The 20,430-nt window shown below is 42.4% G+C and overlaps 1 protein-coding gene across 2 annotated transcripts; it reads left to right on the plus strand.

Moving 5' to 3' along the window:
* The first annotated feature begins 2,272 nt into the window (after positions 1-2,272).
* On the plus strand, positions 2,273-20,191 carry Hmgcs1 (3-hydroxy-3-methylglutaryl-CoA synthase 1). 2 transcript variants are annotated; one of them, XM_051183101.1, is made up of 11 exons: positions 2,273-2,320; positions 6,909-6,967; positions 11,196-11,653; positions 12,095-12,220; positions 12,940-13,104; positions 14,360-14,525; positions 15,274-15,444; positions 16,418-16,524; positions 17,183-17,308; positions 17,472-17,635; positions 18,469-20,191. In XM_051183101.1, the coding sequence occupies exons 1-11, from the start codon at positions 2,288-2,290 to the stop codon at positions 18,556-18,558; spliced, it is 1,665 nt and encodes a 554-aa protein (XP_051039058.1). In that variant the 5' UTR covers positions 2,273-2,287; the 3' UTR covers positions 18,559-20,191. The 2 variants fall into 2 exon arrangements, with proteins under 2 accessions (XP_051039058.1, XP_051039059.1); XM_051183102.1 differs by lacking the exon at positions 2,273-2,320 and adding an exon at positions 2,554-2,586.
* Positions 20,192-20,430: the final 239 nt, after the last annotated feature.

A 20,430-nucleotide genomic window follows, 5' to 3' on the forward strand; every position in this document is an offset into this window, starting at 1 on the left:
TTAGCTCCCTTTATATCCTTTGTATCTCTGCCCTGATGATTACCAGGTAAAACCTCCCACAGGAGGCCCAGCAGTGGTGGTACACACCTGTAATCCCAGCATTTGGAAGGTAGAGACAAGTGCATCTCTGTGAGTTCAAGACCAACCTAGTCTACAAAGCCTGTTCCAGGACAGTCAGGGCTACACAGACAGACTCTGTCTTGAGAGAAAAAACAAAAACAGAAAATCTTCAGCATATATTAACAAGCAGGTAACTACTTTCCACCAACCCAAATGAAGAATGTCACCACACAGCACCTAAGACCCATACCAGACTCTCCTGCTTTGCTGTAACCTAACATTCCCACCACATGTTTGATAAATGGATTCACTGTTTTTGCTCTAAGGCTGTAACAGTTCATGTGACTTCTTCTTCATTGATGGACTATGTCTTTCAGGAAAATACAAACCCATATTCCCAGGCATGGTTACTCATATTTAGCTCAGAAGCAAAACAAAATAAAACAGACAGCCCAGCTCTTATTCCCTTTGGCGCAAGAGCACTTTTGCTTAGAGAGTCAGCATCTGTAGTGTACAATAAACTTCACATAGCAGCGATAGTGTGAAATACAGACTTACCAATGTCCCTTACCAATAGCTCTTGTGTGAGTAACGGAACTGAGATAGGAAGGATTACTAATATAATTCCAAAGCTCCTTTAGTCGCTGTCACCAAAGCTAAGAAGTACAGTTTCTCTATTTGAGTTGGAGATTAGAACCCTAGTTTTGCTTTTAAAAAATATTTCATGGTGTACACAGTATTGGATTTCATGTCGACAAGTTATTTCAAGTATGTCATATGTCTATTCGAAGGCAGTAATTGTCATCCTTCAGATTCTCCCATGGAACATTCTTAGTGTTTGAACTTCTGCTTTCTGGGATGGTGAGAGGGTCCTTATCCTTTGATTCACTATGCTGAGAATTATGGTACCGTTTTTTTGTCACTGAAAAAAAAAAAAGTGTTTTATTTGGTAGCTACCACATTTAGCTCAGTGGGCCAGATACCTGCCTCCCACCCCCGCCCGCGCCCCAAAGAGTCACTGAACTGGATCAGCTGCCCTTCTTGGCCAGGCCTGCATCATCCTCACTGACGCCTAATCCCCCAAATACCATATTTTAGGTTTACTCAGGAAGAACTGTCTCGATAGCAATTTCTTTCCGGAGCCAAGGCAGTTCTGAAGTGGGGGTACTTAGGACACTTACAAATTTAGGAATTCTGGGTTAAAGCAGTGTGTGCTTTAACTTGTGATGCAGGCAGGCACACCTTGCTGCTCCGGAAAGTAGAAAACGTCGAGATTGAATTCAAATGGAAAGTAGAAAACGTCGAGATTGAATTCAAATCAAGTATTCCAGGCGTCTCGCAGGAGAAGCGTAGCTGTGGTTGCTAGGCAACCTGGCAGCCTCCCCAGCAGGGACCAGCCGGCCTCCCACACTTTGACCACCTCTCCCCAGCAGTGGGACGCGGAGTCGCCATTGGTCCCCGCCTTCTCTCACTGACCTTCCATTGGTCCGAGAACCTCTCACTCCGCTCCCGTTGGCTGTCGCCGTCTCTCGCCGTCCCGCCATTGGCGGGCGCGCTCTCGGGCCACCCTACGTCACCGTCTCACCCCACTTCCCCCGGGTCCTCCGACTTCGTCCCCGCCCCTTCCCCCGCCCTTCCAGCCGCGAGGGGGAAAACACCCTAGCGAGGCGCCGCCTCTCCTTTCCTTCCCATTGGCGGAAAGCGGGTCGGGGGGCGGGCGCGGCCGGACGAGTCTGAGCGCTGTGATTGGCTGCGGTGGCCGCCGCCCCTCCCCCTGCCGCCTCCGGGGCGGCGCCGGAGTCGGGCGAGTGGGTGGCTATAAAGCTGCTGCTGCGGGCGGGCGGGCGGCACGGCGCGCTGTCCTCCGTGGGTCGCTGCTCCCTTTGCCCGCGGTCCGGTCGCGTCTGGGTGAGTGTCCCGCGCGGGGCGGGGCGGGCCCGGGCGGGCCGGGCCGGGATAGCCGCCGGCCGAGGCGCCGCGGGCGGGGAGAGCGGGGAGGAGGAGGCGCTGTCCTTGACTAGGCCGGAAGGCGAGCGCTCCGGTCCCGGAGGAGCGGGCGCCGGCAGTGGGGTTGTGCGGGAGCTTGCAGGCGGGGGGATGGCGGGGAGCCGAGGCCATGCGGGGCGGGGAAGGGGACCCGGGCTCCGCTCCGCTGCGGTGCGGTGCGGCGCGGTGGGCAGGCGGGGCGCCGGGAGAAGGCAGAGGGCGTTGGGGGCTCGGTGTTCTGATGACACAGTCAGAAGCCGGAGTCGCCTCTGAGGTAGCTGTGACCACCGAAGTGGGGGCGTCATCGGGGGTTGAGGAGGGGGCTGGGCTGTCAGAGTTCCTCCGGTCAATGGTGGACCCCAAGGGGATGAGGAAGCTCAGGCTCAGGTGGAGGCTGGGAGGCTGGCAGGGGGTGTGTCCGGCCTCGGCAGACGGCGTTGATGAGAGGAAGTGGGGAGCGTTACTTTCCCCCAATTCAGGTGCAAGAAATCACAACTGTGATTTAGACCTAGCCTAGGACTGATGCTCTGGACACCTTTGGTATGTAGCTTGCTTAAAATCACCAGTGAGCTCGAGTCCCCTCTTCCCTCCCTCCCTTCTTTCTCCTCCCCGATCCTCCTCCCCCCCCCCCCCCCCCCCCCCCGTTAATATATCCAGGACCCACTGTTAATAACAAACAGCCTTAAGTGCCATAAGGATGTGATGGCCCTACGCCCACAGAACCGATCACACAGACAGACTTTGGGTTAAGTCAAGGGAATTTCAAAGCCAAGTGTATGGGAATCTTGAAAATGCGACCGTGTTTGATCACTGGTAGAGAAAGAACTGCTTTGCACATTCTGGAGGAGGGAATTGGGGAATAGCTGTCGGGAGGTTGTCCTTCATTCCAAGTTTGCCCCTATGGCCTTGGCCTAAGCTGCAGCAACCCCTCCCTCCTGCTGGTGATCTGGCCTCCCCAGGATCCAGATGGTTCCTTGATTCTGATGGCTGCTAACATTTGCTGTAATTTAGGGATGACTCATGAGGAGCCATTGGCATGCTAACCAACACACCAGTTACAAATTTCTCCCCTCCAAACTGTGGTTTAAATTTTTACTATTCAGATTCCATCGGGTTGAAGACGGCCTGAAAGTCCTCTCCGTGTGTATCCACAGGTGATTCTTTGTCTCTTGAGACTTCTAAGCAGTTTATGGTCTTCAATCAGACTTGGAGATGGAGAACAAGGATAGCCTGTCTCCTGAAAAGGAGAAACTGCCTTTTCTTTGTGTCTAGCCTTGTGGATATTTCTCTCCTAAATTAGCGAATTTTCTCTTGGTGTCATTAGCAATTCCAGTTCTCATATGGCTTGTCTGACATTGGGGAAGAGGGAGGAGAAAGATTTTTGTTGGAAGTCATTGAAGTTTGAGCCTTGCTTTTAATTTTTTTTTCATAAATATCCTTCCTGTTTGCTTATACATATCAACTGATGGACTTATTTTTGAGGATTTTTTTTTTAAACTGAGATTTTAGATACATTGTTTTCAGAAGAAATGCAAAATCCAAGACAATGATAAAACTTGGGTTTTCTGGATCTTCTAGAATGAGTTAATACCTGGCTGGACCTTTCATTATCCACTGGAGGTGTGGTTGAAGGAGGTGATGAACCCTGTATCAGAGTCTACACAGTTTTCCATTTATGTAAGCTGAAGAGGTTTTTATGGTGATAGTTTTATTTAGAAAGGGAATATAACCTCACCACTTGATTTTGATCTTAGAAAGCCTTATAGTAGATAGCTATGCACTCTTTAGATTAAAAAGATTGAGAAATGCCAGGTGGTGGCCGCATGCCTTTAATCCCAGCTCTCGGGAGGCAGAGGCAGGCAGATCTCTGAGAGGTCAAGGCCAGCCTGGTCCACAGAATGAGTGCCAGGACAGACTCCAAAGCTACACAGAGAAACCCTGTCTCAAACCTTCACCCGCCCCATCCAAAAGAAAAAAAAAAAGTTGAGAAACATGTTACCTAATTAATGGCTTCGTGCTAGCACTATAGTAATAGTCTTAATCTGCTTAGCCTAGTGCTTGGCACATGTTGCTGTTCCCTTAATGTCTGTCAACTGAGCAATAAAGAGAAAGTAGCCTTCCAGAGCACACTCTGTAGGGTTTGTGGGCACGTTGGTCCCTGTGACAATGAGTAGAAGACTGGCAAATGTCCTTTTCTGGTTATGTTTGGGTTCCTTACTTTGTTCAGATTGGGATCTGGGAATGGTTCAAACCCTTTCCTTTAAACAGTAGTGGTAGAGAGCCAAGTTCTTTAAACCCCTAGACACTGTATGGCTCTGTAAGCTTATCTCAGAAGTGATGGCAAAAGCTTACTGGTGGTGGGTACTCAGGTACTTGAATCTTTAAAAAAAAAAAAAAAAAAAAAAAGTCCTAGAATTATTATAACTCTAAATTCAGCCAGTCTTTCAGTGCCCTTTTCTCTACCAATGGTCAAAAGAATCAAATAAGCTGGCCATGGTACATACTTTTAAATTCAGTATTTGGTGAGGCAAATTCAAGATATCTTGTATCTCTTTAAGTTCAAGACCAGCCTAGTCCACATTCTGAGTTACAGGACAGCTAGGCTACATAGAGAGACCCTGACTCAAGAAACAAAAAAGAATCAAAACACACTGTCCAATGTAGACTCTTCTTAACTCGTATTTCAGTAAAGCAGGTTATGCACACTTGTGTGTGCATGATGCATCTGTATAGGAATATAAGTCCTTGACTAGGAAATTCTGCAAATTTGTCTAGGAAAGTTTTCTAGAAAAGATAACTTAGAAGAGAGGCTTGAAGGATGAACAGAGGCACCCAGCCCCCACCCCATGTGATGTTTCAGCGAGTGGAGCACTTGCCACCAAGTGTTAATACCCGAGTTCAGCCCCCAGGACATGAAGGTAGAAGGAAGGAAGCCATCATGGCAGGTTGTCCATTGACTCTCTCTCTCTCTCTCTCACTCTCTCTCTCTCTCTCTCTCTCTCTCTCTCACACACACACACACACACACACACACACACACACACAATAAATGTAAATAGAATCTCTGACTGGCAGATGAATATTTCTCCGGCGCTGTGTGTGTGTGTGTGTGTGTGTGTTTACTTCCAGATCTATATGCAAATGTGCAGGTGAGGGTAAACACTTAACAGATTTTGCTTAGGTCCTCCTTAAAGATGATCATTCTAAATAGCCTGGTTTTCTCTCTAGTAACAATGCAAGAGGTCAGCAAATAACTGCTTACAGTTAGTTAGGTACCAGTGTGTACTAGAGTAGTTTGGGGAGTGAGCTAAAAGGAGAAATTCTGTTGAGTAAATGCAGTAAGTCTCATTAGTTTTGGCCAAATTCAGAATGCTGTATTGTGATTTGTGAGTCTCCAAGCCTTTGTTGTGGTGAGTGTGGCTGCTTGCAGTTAACTGTTAACTGCATCTTGATCCATGTTGATTTCTCTTATCATTTGCTCTGAAGAGTGTTATAGTATGATGACTTCCTTTAGACTTTGGCACTGTGTATCCTTTATTAGAAATGCTTGGGTCTGGAAGTAAGTGCTACATATTGGCCTGTGTGTGTGTGTGTGTAAGGAAGGAAGTGAGGGAGGGAGGGAGAGATTGATTTTGTAGATAGGATGTTTCACATATATTTTACATGTGAAACCTGAAGATACAGTATTTGTAGTGTTGCATGTATTTTGACTGACCTGTCACATGAGTTTCAGGTGAGTTTTCTACACATAGTATCATGTCAGCATTCAAAAAATTGGACTTTGGTGCACTTAGGTTTCAAGTTTTTCCGATTAAAGACACAGAACTGCACTTTCCCAGCAGCTGTAGAATAGAATCAAAAGCTTAAGCCTCTCTGATAGTTTCTTCTCCCAAATGCTGTTTTGCTCCTTTCTCTCTTTAAGACATCATATGGACTATGCCATCTGTAATTAGCACCACAGCCCTCTCTGACTCTGCATTAATGTGCGCAGGTTCCCCACCTGCCACCTACTTTTTCTGACCAGTTTAATCAGAATAGAAAGAACACTGAGGGTGTAGCCAGTGTTTGACTAGCATAAGGGAGGCCCTAGTTTGATCCTAGCACTGCAAAAATAAACAAGTAGAAAAGTAACATTTCAGGGGAAGTGCCTTTGATACAGATTACAGCATGGCTTCAAGAAGTTAATAAGTTACTGTGTCTCAACATGGGGAAGGAATGGTATTTTCTGCCCTACTGAGAAATGGTCTTAATTTCATAGAACACAGCATTATTTGAGACAATAAAGAATAAAAGATAAGCTATATTCTGAAAGTGTAGTATAGTGCTGCAATCAAAGCCCCCCCCCCATTGTAGTAATCTCTTTTCTTACAAATTCAAGGTTTACTTATTCCAGAGCTACAGATGTGACAGTTCCCTGCTTTAAAACATTGGTCTCTCATAAGGAGCATTGGTGCCTGATCTTACCAAGCATTCCCCACGCCTCCTTTTCTCAACAGCTCTTCAGAGTGAGCTAGGAAGGGAGGGGTGCCTTTATTTTTCAGATGAGGAAATTGAGATTCAAAAAGGCACAGATTATTGCTAAAACTCCTTAGTGCAAAGTAGACCATGGCTTTCCTAGCATCGTGGTTCGTAGTCTGGTGATGTGACTTGGTTTCTCAGCAGAGTAGAACCTGCTGCCATAAGGGACTAATCAAGGACAAGTGTTCCATAAACTTGAAGTACCCTGAGCATGGTTGAATTGCTCTTTGCATAATATAATTAATTAGATAAGGAAAGCCTTGTTTTAGCTCTCTTTGAATTTAAGTCATTGCTTTGAGTGGTGCTTTAAGACTTTAAAAGAAGTTCTCATTTGAAACTCCTAGTGCCTGAAGGAGGAGACAGTGACGGAGCTGGAGACTGCAGTTGTCTGTCCTTCGCACAGGTATGGATGGCACCACGCATGTCCTAAGAAAGCTGTTTTCTGTTATGGGAGGGGTGTAATTTCTATCCTGGAGCTAATGACAGTTTGTATGTGCCATATAATCATTTCTTTTCCCTCCCGACTTCTTTCTTTCTGTCACCTGACTGGAATTTTCTATGTAAACCAGGCTGAAAACTTGAAGATCTGCTTGCTTCTCCCTCAGATTTAAGGCTTGTACTGCCATGCCTCAAGCCATGTAGTCCTAAAGCTATTTTAGGGTTATATGTTACCTTTAAAATTTAGTGACTGTGTGGTGATATTTATGATTTATTAAAGCTTGCTTGAGGATTCAGAGAGCAAAGCCAGCCTCAGCTACAGAGAATGGGCAATAGTGTGGTACACACCCTTAATCCCAGTGGATCTCAGAGTCCAAGACCACCCTGGGCTACCAGAGAGAGAATCAGAGCTCACACCTTTAATTCCAGGATTTGAGAGGTATAAAAGGTAGAGGCATTCATTCTGAAACTAGTCTCTAGCCAGCTGAGGAAAACGTAGTGGTTTGAGTGAATCTGAGGAGCAGTGAATTTGGTAGCCAACCAAGGATCTTCCCTTTTGTCTGAGTTGAGGTAGAGGTAAGAGCTAATGGCTGGGGAGAAACTCAACAGTAACATTTAGGCTAGGAATAATATCACTTTTCTGTTCTTGTAAATGCCACCAAGTAATGACTTAATTTTCTTTTGTGCTTGCCATCCTCATCATACTCTTTAGCTGGGTGTTGCTTGGTTGGTGCTGTGTTCCTCCCCCCTCCCCAACCCCATCCCCCTTTTAGAGCTGTTGTATTTCAAATTGGATATTTGTTTACCAGGAACAACTGGAAATTTAAAATATCTCAGCTACTAGAAAGTCTCTGAGAATGTGAGAATGAATAATATTGACCAAATTAGAGAGCATACTTATTGTGTGTATGTACACACACACTCCAGAGTCGTGGACTTGGTTCCTGTGGACTGTTTGAGCTAACATTCTTTTTTTTTTTTTTTTTTTTTTTTTTTGAGAAGGGTGATTTGGTATTTAGCAGCAACATATTCTTAAATCGTCACTTAAATTTACTAGCGGGAAAGTACATTACAACATTTAGAGATTATGTATTTGTTCATTTTATTTCCAACAGCATTGTAGGCAAGGGGGAATGTCCTGCTGTCTTTATCATGATGCAAGCAGTTTGAAGAGCTGAAAAGAACCCGAGGGAGAGAGGATTGGTGAGGGGGTCACTCCCGCCGCCTCTGCCATGGACACTCAAGGGAATCTGTAGACTGGTCACCTACACACTGTCCTAGTATATGGACTAGCTTCCTTCTCTGCATTCTTTGAGTTTCTGGAGGTTGAATTCATGGCCCTCTCTTTTTGTCTTAATGCTAATTTAATTTAGAATCTAAGCCTAGTAAAGGACAACTCCTTTATTTCTTCATTTCAACCTCAGTGTAGTCAAGTGGGTACCACGTTTAGACAATCTAGAATTGGTAGAGAGCTTCTGTAGTCATGCCACGTGAAAACAGTAGGCATGCAAGTGCCTCTCTCTTGTTCCTTTTGATTTGTGACACAGAAAAGGAGCTGAAGATTTAGAAGGTAGGGACTTCTTTATTTTGCTGGGTAGTGGTGGCCCACACCTCTAATCCCAGCACTTAGAGACAGAGGCAGGTGGATCGTTGTTAAATTTGAGGTCAGCCTGGTCTATAGGACCAGTTCCAGGACAGCCAGGGCTACACAGAGAAACCCTGTCTAGAAAAATGTTTTTAAAAAGGATTCTATCTCCTTTACTCTTTTCTTACTGGGCTATCACTAGAATGAACCCCTTGTAATGTAATGTGTGTTGCTGTGTCTTAATTGCTGATGACATTGTTTTATGTAATAAGCACTGAGCCAACATCAGTAATTTAAGGCTTAAAGGATATAATTGGCAAATTATTACATTTAGTTGTTTTCCCATTGAGTAGTATGTATGCTTTGCATGGAAAAATGAAATGTATAAAAGTCTAAGACATGAAGAGATTGAAAGGCACTTAGTTGAGGTCACTGGGTCTATTAATCTGCCTGGACACCATCACAAATTAGTACCATAATCTGGAGGGATTCAAGAACAGATTTTTTTCAATGTTTTGAAGTACAGTTCAAGGTACATGGTCACTTCTATAAGGCTCTTTTGTGGATTGGAGATGAGCTTCTTGTCATGGCCTGTCATGGCAGAGACAGAATGCATGCAAGTAGGCTTGACCCAGCTCTCTGGTGTCTTCTTGTAAGGGTGCTTAATCTAGACTAGAGAGATTGCTCAGTCGACAAAGGCTAGGCTCACAGTTAGAAATACTAGGGCACTAATGAGGAGATCCCCATCCTCATGACCTCACCTCCCAAAGACCATCTCTCCAAATGCCATACAAGTTAAAAACCAAATTGATTGCCAGTGTTTTCATAGTTAGGACTTGACTATTTATTTATTTATTTATTTATTTATTTATTTATTTGGGAATGATCTCACTATGGTGCCCAAGCTGTTCTTGAACTCCTGGGCTCAAGTGACCCTCCTACCTTAGTCTAAGTGCTGGGTTCATGTTGCCATCGTAAAGTCTGCCATTTCTGTTTTTTGTTGTTGTTTGTTTGTTTATTTTGTTTTAATATCAAGATTTGAAATTTCCTGTGGAATCCCCTCTGTGCCACAAAGAATATTTGTGATACAGCATCCTTTGAAGAACTGCAACAGAGTAAGCGAGTTTGAAGCCAGCCTAGTCTATATAGTCAGTTCCAGGCCAGCTAAGGCTATACTTATTGAGCCCCTGTCTTACAAGAAAGGGGTGGGGGATGAATTAGTCTTGTGACTAGAAGATTTGACCTGAGTTCCTTAAGATCTTTAACCAGGGATGTGGCTATGCTTGCCTATAATCCTAGCATCTAAGGAGGAAGCTTTTCTGTTTTTGATATCCCCACAAAATCTCAATAATTAACTCACCATAGCAAAGGACTATAATTTTATGTTAATCTGTAATGTTGCTATTATAATCTTATTCTTTGTTAATGTTAAACAGTTTTCAGAGTGGCAGAGGACAGGTGATAGGGGTTTCACTTTTCATTTTTAGTGTCAGATTACCAGTAGGTTGTCAAATTCTGCAGAAGGTAGCAAATTGTTTGACTGGATAACTGGCAAACTACATGTTTAGACAGGTGGAGAACTAAAGTCCCATCTCTTGAGCAGTGTTGCCTGGTTATTACATGCCTAACATGGGAACTGATTGTAGAGTGTGGTCTCATGGGGTTTGAAGAATGACCTTTGCCCTTGGTCCCCACAGGGTTTGTAACCATGTCCTGTGTCCACAAGGCCCTCCACACATGCTGGGTGAAATTAATTTTTCATTTATCAGTGACTAAACCTTTTAAAGGTATTGAGGCACCTAGGTTAAATAACAAGTGCCAGGGTAGACAGTTGTCTGAAGGACTAGCTTTTTGTTGTTTTGGCAAGTAAAATCTAAACAATGACTGATTTGTTTATACTTTTTGAGAGTGGCCAGAAATAAATATTCTCTTTGGTCATTTATATACTTTAAAAAAGATCTTATTTGTTTGCTTGTTGTTGTGTGTCTATTTGGGTTTATGTGTACCACTGGAGTGCAGGACCCAGTGAAGGCCAGAGGGCAGACACCCCTGGAACTGGGGCTGCCAGAGGTTGTGAGCCACCTGATGTGGGTGCTAGGTCTCAAAGAGTGGCAAATGCTCTTTGGTAAATGCTCTTAACAGCCAAGTCGTTTCTCAAACCCCTAGCAGTCATACATCTAAATCATCATTTTATCTCATAGTTATTATAATAGAAAAATCTTACAGAAGGGGTGTGTGTGTGTGTGTGTGTGTGTGTGTGTGTGTGTGTGTGTGTGTGTGTGTGTGTGTCTCGTACATGTTAGGCAAGTGCTCTGCCACCAAGCTATATCCCAGCCTTTAAATTATGTTTTAAATCTTAAGATACCCAGTTTTGAGTAAGGTGGAAGTATTTCTAAAAATGTTGCAATTCAAACTAACATAGTATTCCTTTCATGAAGTTGCTGCTTTACATATTTGTAACTTGACTGCCCCAACACAGTGTACTAAACTTAGAGAAACTGCAGTAATCCAGGTGGCTTTTGAATTCTCACCAGCTGTTTTGCAGCCTTGAATGTGAAAAGTCAGCAACCTAAAATCTAAAACCGTGTTCCTATTTTTCGTTGTATAGTTCTTTCACCATGCCTGGGTCACTTCCTTTGAATGCAGAAGCTTGCTGGCCAAAAGATGTGGGAATTGTTGCCCTTGAGATCTACTTTCCTTCTCAATATGTTGACCAAACTGAGTTGGAAAAATACGATGGTGTAGATGCTGGAAAGTATACCATTGGCCTGGGCCAGGCTAGGATGGGCTTCTGCACAGATCGAGAAGACATCAACTCTCTTTGCCTGACTGTGGTTCAGAATCTGATGGAGAGAAATAGCCTGTCCTACGATTGCATTGGTCGGCTAGAAGTCGGAACAGAGACAATCATCGATAAATCAAAATCAGTGAAGTCTAATTTGATGCAGCTGTTTGAGGAGTCTGGGAATACAGATATAGAAGGAATAGATACAACTAATGCATGCTATGGCGGCACAGCTGCAGTCTTCAATGCTGTGAACTGGATTGAATCTAGCTCTTGGGATGGTATGTTCCATGTCTGCATTCTGAAACAGTCAAAACAGCAAACAAACATGCACGAGCACACACACACATACACAAATAACCCTTCTTGAGGATGTATAGACCTGATACCTCTTATGCTTGGTGCTAGGGCTAGAACCCAGAATCTCTAACTGAATAGTATCCCCACTCCTCCAAAAGCTGTTTAGTCAGTGCTGTGTGTTAACTGGTGCTACTTGTAATAGTCCAAATAATTAGAAAGATGTCTGACTTTCAATTTATGTGAATTGTTTATTTTAGAAACAGTAATAGGAAAAACAATGTGTTAAACATTTAGACAGAATGTTTTTATTCCTTTTACCAGTATGGGGAAAGCATATTCTAGGGAAAATATAACAAATATAACAGTTTTCAGTTCATATGCATGATTTTGTAATTTTGACTACTTTGCATTGCGTTTTTCAGGACGGTATGCTCTGGTAGTTGCAGGAGATATTGCTATATATGCCACAGGAAATGCCAGACCTACAGGTGGAGTTGGAGCTGTGGCTCTGCTAATTGGGCCAAATGCCCCTTTAATTTTTGACCGAGGTGAGTATTTGAGACATTATTTGTGGTGCTGGACTTGAACCTTGGGCCTTGTGTGTGGTAGACAAGCAGTCTCCATCTGAGTTTTATCCCAAGCCCTTTGTTTTTACATTTTGAGACAGTGGTTATCCGTGTGCTCTTCAGTAGCCCAGGCAGGCCTGCAACTTTGATCCTCTCATTTTTGCTTGTAATTACCTGGGGTTACACAGGTATATAGACCTACATACATAGAATTGTGCTTGCAGGTCTAACTCCTTTATTTATGTTTGCTTGTTTTATTGACACAATGTGCTGAGAAATTGAATGTAGTAGTAGAAGCTACCACTTGCTGAATGCTTATTGGCTTCCAGGTGCTTTGTGTGTATCACCTTATCTTTAAGTTTTGTCCAAAAGGTAGAGTTGTCCTTTCACAAAGAAATAAAATGGGCTGAGGTGCAGCTGAAGAAGGAGAGGAGTAGCATGCCCGTAGTCATTGATGATACATTTATCCTCAGGGTAGCAGCATCATTTCCTAGTTAGATTCCCTTAGGAAACTTGTAGGAGTCTCGGGGCTGCCCATGGTATTCGAGGTTTTATTTAATGGTTTAATCTTGCACTTCCTATATTGAAGTGCTGTGGGTTGATTGGTTGAGGAGAGCCCTTACATAAGGCAGTATGCTACTGAAGGGCAAACATCGACCGAAGCAGGAATGTACCAACGTCTTCTGTTTTGGTTGTAACAGGGCTCCGTGGGACACACATGCAGCATGCCTATGACTTTTACAAGCCTGACATGCTCTCTGAATACCCTATAGTAGATGGGAAACTCTCCATACAGTGCTACCTCAGTGCATTGGACCGCTGCTATTCCGTCTACCGCAAGAAGATCCGTGCCCAGTGGCAGAAAGGTGGGCTTTCTTCCAGCCCATTTTCTTATATGAGATTCTGGTATCCACAGGGCAGTGTAATAATATGTACTGGGTGACTGAAGTGAGAAACTTTTTTGTGAACAACCTTCTTGATACCTTACCACTTCTTTATGTACTAAGTATCATCACTTGGCCATAGTCTCTGGGAATGTGTAATTCAGGTAAAGACATAAGTATTTCTGCTGAGCTATTCTTACAATTTCAGTTGATTTATATCAGCTACATTACAAAAGAAATTTGAATTGTTAATTTTTTTTGAGGTATTTAAATAAGTTTTAGTTCAGTTGATTTATATCAGATACGTTACAAAAGAAATTTGAATTGTTAATTTTTTTTGAGGTATTTAAATAAGTTTTAGTTTTCAGCTATTTTTTAGAGGCAACTGTTTAAAAAGTTTTTATTACAATTTGTCTTTTTAGAGATGAAAGAGATTGTTAAAAATTATATTCCAAACAAATACTAAGAAATATAGTAGCCACAAACAAGAAGCATTGCAGTATACAAAACACACTGGCTGGGCATTGGTGGTGCACATTTAATCCCAGCACTCGAGAGGCAGAGGCAAGTGGATCTCTGTGAGTTCGAGTCCAGCCTGGTCTACAGACCTAGTTCTAGGATAGCCTCCAAAGCAATACAGAGAAACCCTGTCTCGGAAAACAAAACAAAAAAACCATACTGTTTTATAGTTAAATATACTGCTTTTAAACTGGGTTCCTTCTACATCAGCTTAGCAGTATGTGTATAAGAGACCAGTGATATTTCAACCTTTTTTATTAGAACCCCACGTTATATGTGTATATGCTGAACAGAAACAGAAGTACCGTGTAATTACCAATGCTACAAATGAATTGAATTTACCATTTTTTCTATTCTTTTAAAAAAAAGAAATGCTGGTGCAACTAATTGGCCAATAGGTTATGACTGTTATATTTGGTCATCCATAGCTGAGCATACACATTCTAAACTACTGAGATTTCGTAAGATAGGGTTTGGGGTTGCTGTTTAAGGATGTGAGGCCAGTAGCTCTTCTGCTACCATCCCCTCTGCGCTCTCTCTCTCTCTCTCTCTCTCTCTCTCTCTCTCTCTCTCTCTCTCTCTCTCTCTCTGTGTGTAATACATAAACTTGCCTGAGTTCTTAGAATTAGTAAGAAAAGTAAGGTAGAAGCATCCTAGCCTCTTCTGAAGGCAAGCTGGCTTCATTGGTGTTCATCGTTTCCTTGGTCTTCTGTTGCAGAGGGAAACGATAACGATTTTACCCTAAATGATTTTGGCTTCATGATATTCCACTCACCGTATTGTAAACTGGTGCAGAAGTCTCTAGCTCGGATGTTCCTGAATGACTTTCTAAATGATCAGAACAGAGATAAAAACAGCATCTACAGTGGCCTGGAGGCCTTTGGGTAAGAAAGCAGCTATGTCCTTAGTTTAAGTGTATGTTTAGACCTGAAAATTAGAGTCAAAAGGATGTTAGAAGTATTCTACTCTATAGTTGGGCAGCAGTGGCAAGCCATTAATGCTAGGCTACACAGAGAAACAGAAACAAAGTGAGGGTATTCTAATATATTCGTGTTATCAATGAAATGACAGCTGGGTTACCTACACAAATACATTAGTTATCTCTTAAGAGTTCTGACTTTGTTTTTAGCTCTAGCCGCATTGTTACCAGCACAGGAATAGGCTCACAGACACCCCAGTGCTTACTACTGCTCCACTAATTCCTCTAGTCCCCATGCCTTGGGGCAACCTGATGTCCACCAGTATTGTGTGCTGTGCATGTTGAGTTCATTCTTGTTTTCTCCATTTGATAAACTCCTACTTGACTTTTCAAGGCTTAAATCCTATAATACCATGCCTTTTTAAGCATGGTATTTGATAGACATGGCTGGATTTGAAAGGCTTCTATTATGTTTAGTGGCTTCAAAGCTTTAGTGAATCTGTTAGTCTATTAGCCTGTCAGTGTCAAGTTGTCTTTACCTGATGATAGCAAAGTTAGGCAAAGAACTGTTTTAAGTTGCTAACATCATTTATACAGTTACAATGTTGCTCCCTGATTTTTATATATTCACAGATTTGAATATTAATTAGGACAACTACAAAAATAACAACATGGTATTTAAATGCTAATTGTTTCTTAATATAATTTTTCAGGGATGTTAAATTAGAAGATACTTACTTTGACAGAGATGTGGAAAAGGCATTTATGAAGGCTAGTTCTGAGCTCTTTAACCAGAAAACAAAGGCTTCTTTGCTTGTATCAAATCAGAATGGAAATATGTACACGTCTTCTGTATATGGTTCCCTTGCTTCTGTTCTGGCACAGTAAGTATAAATTGCCGTTCCCTGACTCCTCTTTTCTGAATGACATCTTATCTTCAGGTATAGCCTGCTGCTCTGTCGAGAGCAATCTTTGTGGGGTTGCAATCGGAGCCAGCCGAGCGGCCCTAAGTCCATACCTGAGTGGGGGAGTGTGGATGAGGGAAAGGCTATAGACAATAAAGACAGACAGACAGAATAAAGGTCAGGAGGACAGATCAGTCAATACTGAAATGCCACGAGTTTATTTTCGACACTCTTATATACCATAACCAAAAAGGGGAACACAGTATCATGTATGTGGAACAAACAGACTTTTCTTCCTCACTTATTCTAAGGGTCCAGTAACCATACCTTAGCTCCAACTTCTTGTTCCCAGCCTTGAGGTCAGGAGTAGCTACACCTTTGACCTTTAGGTCTTATGACTTGCTGACTGACAGTTTTGAACTCTCTGCCCTTGTGCTAAGATGGGGTGCAGCCATTTATATGGGCACCCACACTGCTCTCTACTGATTTGAGAGACATATAGGTTAAGGGTGCCGTTCTTCCCTGAGTATTTGTTAATTGTCGATTTTTCCATAGTTTTTATTATTTTTACCTACAGTTGAACCACAAATCCTTAATGACTAGGATTTATGTGTGGTTCAATAATTTTGCTAAGCTTCGTCATTTCCTAAAAGATGTAAGACTTTGTTCTGAGTATGTACTATGATACTAAAATCTCAAGTTCGATTCCTTAATGAAATATTAAAACTAATAGATCCTCAGGAATGTTAAATTAAGCAGGGAATGGTGTCACACACCTGTAATCCCAACACAAAGGCTGAGGCAGGAAGATAGTTAACACAAGTCCAGCCGTGTATTGAAGAAAACAAACGAAGCTTCAAGTTAGACCTAGCATTTAGCTCTGGACTGTTTCTGTGACTCCTGATAAGATGTAGTTTGTGTCTGTTAAGTTTGCCCTTTTTTCCTTACACAGGTACTCGCCTCAGCAGTTGGCAGGGAAGAGGATTGGAGTGTTCTCTTATGGGTCTGGCTTGGCTGCCACTCTGTACTCCCTTAAAGTCACACAAGATGCCACACCAGGTAAGTGCTGGGTCCTTCGGCAAGAGCACATTGCCAACCCGCTGTGGTGCGGTAGGTTCAGAAGCCTTCTCACATGAGCACGTTAGTCAGTCTGGTCCGTCATTCCGTTCTCCGTTTCATAACTTCTTTCACATAGATTGATACTCTCTACCTTACAAATCTGCTTTAACAGCTAATACAGGAAAAAATTTCCCCTGTGGATTTGACTATATTGAAGCAAGCATTTGTGCTTTCCTTGAGAAAGAACAAACAAAAATATTGAGGAAAAACTTAGGAAAACTTGGCATCATTGAAAATTGTACTGAAGATTGACTATAAAAAGTGATTTATAGTTTCAAATCCCACATGTCATTTAACTTGTGGGCTAGCTAATATTAAATAAGTCTAGTCAAAGGTGGCAGGAAGTTGTGTCAAGAAGATACCATCTATATTTTAGCTAAACAATAGCCAGTAGGTTATTTTGTTGTTTTTCTTGGTTTTTCAAGACAGGGTTTCTCAGTAGATTTGGAGACTGTCCTGAAACTCTCTTTAAAGACCAGGCTGACCTCGAACTCACTAGCCAATAGTTTTTAGGAGACAAGAAGTTATTTGCATATAACAACATTTTATTGAGCCGTGCTATTCTGTTTTTTAATGTTAAACTTCTTTGTTCTTTTAGGATCCGCTCTTGACAAAGTGACAACTAGTTTGTCTGATCTTAAAGCAAGGCTTGACTCAAGAACGTGTGTGGCGCCAGATGTCTTTGCTGAAAACATGAAACTCAGGGAGGATACACATCACTTAGGTAAACTTCTATGTTAGAGACCTGCAGTCATGTGACACACCATACAGGACTGTAGTACTGATGTGATGTCAGTGAAAGCTGTAGAGGAATAGGAAAATTCTCTGCTTAGTTTGTTGCCAGATGGATATCATTAGTAATTTTTGGTACCCTGCTTTCCCTTCAGCCAACTACATTCCCCAGTGTTCAATAGATTCACTCTTTGAAGGAACGTGGTACCTAGTCAGAGTGGATGAAAAGCACAGAAGAACCTATGCTCGGCGCCCGTCCACTAATGGCCACAGTTTGGGTGATGGAGTGGGACTTGTGCATTCAAACACGGCAGCAGAGGTCAGTGACTCCCATTGTGTTGGTCCTCTTCTCTGGTGGGGTATGGGGATGCTTTCACTCCCATATGTCTGGGTTTCAAAGCTGTAACAGATATAGCAACTTAGAGAAATGTCAGTAAAGCAGAGTGATTCAGAGCACGGGCTCCAGGCTCAGGCCAGCTGTGGCAGGCACGTGATAAATACCAGCTTTATCAAGTCCTAGGACTGATAAGAAGGAAGTGTGGTTTAGAGAGAAGCTCATTTTGTATCTTATAGGTTGGTGAGCAATACGGAGGAGGGTGCTGAGCCCCCCCCCCCCATATTTCACTTTTCAAAAGTGATAGCTGTGATTTATATTCCTGTTATGTGCAAGGCACTTTGCTTACTTCCTATTAGAAGCCTCAGAACCATATACTAACCTTTCTGAGGGTTACAATGGTACTAACTCCAAAGTGAGGCCCTAAGAAGTCTAAACACTCAGGGTCATAGACAAAAGTGGGAAAGCCAGGTCCAAACCAAGAACTTGGACTTTGGAATTGCTAATTTCTTCTGGTGAGTGTAACAATCTTGCTGTTAAACCAAGTAGGTGGCACAGTGAGGTAGTATCTAAGTTGAGAGTATAAGATGTTGTAACAAGCAGTCTTGGGAGGCCTTCCTGTCTCACTCACAACATGAATAATTGCACAGTCATTTCACTGTAAGGTCTAGATTGGGTACTTAGCATTCTCCTTGGAAAGATTATAGAATCTGTGTCAGATCGGCTTCTCTGATTAGATTCTCTGTAGGCACTTTAATTAGCTCTGTGATTCTTAGTGAAGAAACTTGTAAAGCCAACAACTGTTCTTTTTATTTTAGCATATTCCAAGTCCTGCTAAGAAAGTGCCAAGACTCCCTGCCACTGCAGCAGGATCGGAATCAGCAGCTATTAGTAACGGGGAACACTAAGAGCTTTGTTGGGTGTAAGGCTTCACAGTGGCCCGGGGCTGGGGTGGGGAACGGTTGAAGTATTGTATGTCTAGGGACAATTTTAAAGAGTACATGTTGCTTAAAATGTAATGTAACTGAATGTAACTGACACGGAGCCTAGAAAACTATTGTGTTCTTGGAAAAGTCTTTGCTGAACTTGTTGACACGCTTCCTGTTGTGGTCTGGCCAATGGTGAATGTGCTGCAATTTGGGTTTAAAGGGCTCTGTAAAACTTTATACCTCTCTGGACGCCCATATGCATGCAGTTTCATTTTCAAACATGGCATGAACTGAGTGCTTCTGTCGACAATAAGCGGAGGTACTACTGTCCAATTTTAAACATTGGTGGTTTTTTTTTTTTTTAATGTGTAAGAATTTTGTACTTTAACAAATAAAAAGTACCTGTAGCTTTTGAAAAACTTTTCTAGGTTGGAGATTGTGGAATTTAAATGTCACGCACAAACCCTGCTTGAAAATGGCAAGGGGAAAATATTATCTTTTTCTAAGACTTGTAAATCCTGGAGAGAGAGAGGGTATGGTTCTAGGATCTGGAGGAACCATTGGTGAGAAAGGTTAGCAGTGATCATGTGAGCAGAAAAATGCTGGCTCTGAGTGGGACTCTGCCACACCAAATAGTTCACCTGGGTGCTGTGGATGCAGCTGGGGAACTGGTTCCAGCCAGTTCACAGTGGCTAGTCTCTGCAGCCCTCAGATGCTGGTGTGAAGAAGCTCCCTGCCATCCTGGGCACCCTCCTTACAAGGCCCAAATGTAATGTAAGAAGGGTGGGGCAGGGCATTATTAGGTCACAGTGTTACAAATCCAGTTCATAGGCCGACAGCTTAAATCCACCAGACACCTTTTTTCTTTGTGGTTTGTGTATTTTGTGTTTTGTTTGTATGTGTTCAATGAAAATAAATATATATAACCCTCATTTTCACATAGTGAAAATTTCACATAGTCTGAAAAGCCAAAAGGAATATTCATTGCAAGATCTAGAAGTAGAATTTGTAACATTTTTCCCCCCTTAATTTTCACTTTTAAAACAAGAACTATCACATGAGATGAGTAAGAAATTCACTAGAAGTTCCCTGGGTGATTTTGGTGCTGAACAATGATGTGAGCCTCACAGACTGTAAAGTAGAGATAGTTGGAACTGATGTACAGAACTAAATTTTTTAACTTTATTTTCTGTTCCATTCTGTGAAGTTTCAGTTATCTAAACTAAACACATGAATCTGTAAAAGTTTCAGATTGCAAGGTAACATGTAATGTAGCATTTGTAAGATATTCTTGTCAATATTAACCAGTAGGGTTTTGATTTGTACAGTTTAATTGGTTAAAATGGTTTCATTTTAACATCCACTGCTATAGATGAATAATGTAAGTTCAGATTTAAAGGATGGTGGGGAAATGGTGCATGTAATTCTTTTTGCAAGTATTAAGAGTTCTGTATGTTTTGAAAAGAGTAACGTTCAGTGCCAAGGAGTGGACTTTCTCAGAATGTGTTGCCGGCCTGGGTAAGCCTGATGATCCTGGCACGGAACGTTAACCATACACCTTACTAATAGCAAGGTGAATAACTTTGAAATAAAGTTTTAGACCAATGTTTCAGATATGTGAGTGTTCTTTTCTTTTCTGAGCCAGCAATTTGGGCACAGAGTCAGCAAATAGCTATTTTTAAATGTGGCTTTCAGTTCATCACTCATTTATTCTTTAAACATTTACAAACCTGGTATAAGCAATGCACTCTGCTTATGCCAGACATAATATGCAGCCCGTGTGTGGTCCTGTCACCCCTTTTAGGAGTCTACGCATTAGGAGACACAGGAGATTATTTTCTAGTATGGGGC

The sequence above is a fragment of the Phodopus roborovskii genome, unplaced genomic scaffold (assembly GCF_943737965.1).
Source record: "Phodopus roborovskii unplaced genomic scaffold, PHOROB, whole genome shotgun sequence".
Classification (NCBI taxonomy): domain Eukaryota; kingdom Metazoa; phylum Chordata; class Mammalia; order Rodentia; family Cricetidae; genus Phodopus; species Phodopus roborovskii.

Bases quoted from the DNA above. Each gene is read 5' to 3' on its own strand.
- Hmgcs1 (XM_051183101.1), top strand. From the start codon at position 2,288: ATGACACAGTCAGAAGCCGGAGTCGCCTCTGAG. The intron at 12,221-12,939 runs GTGAGTATTTGA...TGGTTGTAACAG, and splicing joins CCCTTTAATTTTTGACCGAG to GGCTCCGTGGGACACACATG. The intron at 15,445-16,417 runs GTAAGTATAAAT...TTCCTTACACAG, and splicing joins CTTGCTTCTGTTCTGGCACA to GTACTCGCCTCAGCAGTTGG.